The sequence below is a fragment of the Bison bison genome, unplaced genomic scaffold, assembly GCF_000754665.1.
Source record: "Bison bison bison isolate TAMUID 2011002044 unplaced genomic scaffold, Bison_UMD1.0 scf7180017864352, whole genome shotgun sequence".
In the NCBI taxonomy this organism is placed as follows: domain Eukaryota; kingdom Metazoa; phylum Chordata; class Mammalia; order Artiodactyla; family Bovidae; genus Bison; species Bison bison.
In genome coordinates, this window is record NW_011494924.1 from 34,155 (window position 1) to 36,179 (window position 2,025).

The following is a 2,025-nucleotide window of genomic DNA, read 5'->3' on the forward strand; positions in this document are numbered from 1 at the left end:
CTTCAGAAACTGCAAGCCCTGTGTCCAGTGAACAGGATGGGAATGTAGATGCATCTGGCAGGTGACCCGTCTGTTGGCGAATTGATAAGAAATAGAGCCAAAGGATTCCTCAAGCGTGGATAAGTCTGACCTGTGGTTGGGGAATGAGATGCCAAAAGAACCATTGCAGGTAGAAGGACACCAACAGGACTGTGGTTAATTAACGAAAGTAGAAACAGACACTTTCCCAGGTGGCGCTAGTGGTAAAGATCCCGCCTGCCAATGAGGGAGATGTAAGAGACTTGAGTTCGATCCCTGAGTTTGGAATATCCCTTGTAGGAGGAAATGGCAACCTACTCCAGTATTCTTGCTTGGAGAATCCCATGGAGAGAGGGGCCTGGTGCGCTACAGTCCACGTGTTGCTAAGAGCCACACATGACTGAGCAACTAACACTAACACTTAGACACTTGAAGGCGTATTTGGGATTCATGAGTCATAAAGGGCAGCAGGAAGCCCAAAAGATTTTCTTGAGATTCAATATTACAGAGATATGCAGGAAAAAGTAATATATGTATGAATGAAGAACTATCTCTAGACAAAGTCCATAAGTTGCAAACTGTTTACAGAAAGATTACAACAACTTGTGAGGCTGATGCCCATTGAGCCGGACGGGTCTCCCTGTTGTGAACTGTTCACTTAGGTTCATGTCTGATTTGAGCCTCCGGGGGAAGGGGCATGGTCCCCTGAGTGTCAGGTTGTTTCTGGGGCCTGGCAGGGACAGTGACATCTCAGAAGGCCTCCCTGGAGAGCCTCTCTCCCCTCTCATCCACACTCAGATCAGATGGCCCTCCGCCTGCCCTGCCCCCGCCATGAGCCCTTGCCTCCTGGGCTGTGTGGTCTTCTGTCTCCTGCAGGCAGGTGAGTCCTGGGGGGCAGGGTCCCCTTCGGGGGTGCCAGCACTAAGCCTGTCCACTGTGACTGCAGCATTAATCCTCCTTCCACAGGGGCGGTCCATGCCGGTGTCACTCAAGACCCCAGATTCCAGGTGGTGAGGACAGGACAGAGCACGACACTGAAATGTACTCAGGACTTTACGGGTGGCTCAGATGGTAAAGCATCTGCCTACAATTTCGGAGACCCAGGTTCAATCCATGGGTCAGGAAGGTCCTCTGGAGAAGTAAATGGCAACCCACTCCAGTACTCTTGACTGGAAAATCCCATGAACGGAGGAATGTGGCAGGCTACGGTCTATGTGGTTGCAAAGAGTCGGACATGACTGAGCAACTTTGTTCTGGGTCATAGCTATATGTACTGGTACCATCAAGACTTGGGACCCAGGCTGAGGCTGATCCATTACTCAGATGGCCCTCCCACCACAGAGGAAGTAGATGTGCCCAACGGGTACAGTGTCTCCAGATCAAGCACAGAGAACTTCCCTCTCATGCTGGAGTCCGCCAACTGCTCCCAGACATCTGTGTACTTCTGCACCAGCAGTTACTCCACGGTGCTGCATGGCCACCTCCTCTATGGGCAATAAGACAGATGAGGGCCCCATGCAGGCTCCCAGCACCGGGAGCCTCAAGGCTTTGCAGACCATGTGTCTGCAGTGCGACCCTGGGTGTGTGGACTAGGTTGGCCTGAGCCTCACTCCCGGGCCTCGGGGCCATGTGTCCTCCATTGATCTCTGTCTTTCCTCTGCATCCTCCCTGTGAACCAGGAAGATGCTTCTCCAGCTCAGACTCCTAGTCATCACCTGAGCCTGAGACCTAGGAGGAAGGTTGTTGGTAAATTAGTTACATCTAGACACTCTTGTCTCACCTTGGGCAGCTCATTTCTGCCTTTCTGGAGGTGCTCCCCCCGCCTGGCTCTCACCTGGTCTTGGCTCTTGTCCACCCTTTCCCAGGCAAGCAGGACATTCCTCTCTGCACCTCCCTGCATCAGCTCCCTGGCCCTCTCTACCACAGCCACAAGCTCCTCTCTCATCTAGGTCAGGTCCATTTCCAAGTCACAGGGAGGCTTTTAAAGTGGCCACTCCATGTGGTCTG

General features: G+C 52.7%; 1 gene segment (V, D, J or C); it reads left to right on the top strand.

The window, feature by feature from the left end:
* Positions 1 to 1,517, top strand: part of LOC104999428 — a 2,220-nt gene extending 703 nt beyond the window's left edge. The window contains 1 exon segment of the V gene segment in view: positions 1,360 to 1,517. Coding sequence covers positions 1,360 to 1,517 — 158 coding nt within the window.
* The last annotated feature ends 508 nt before the right edge of the window (positions 1,518 to 2,025 follow it).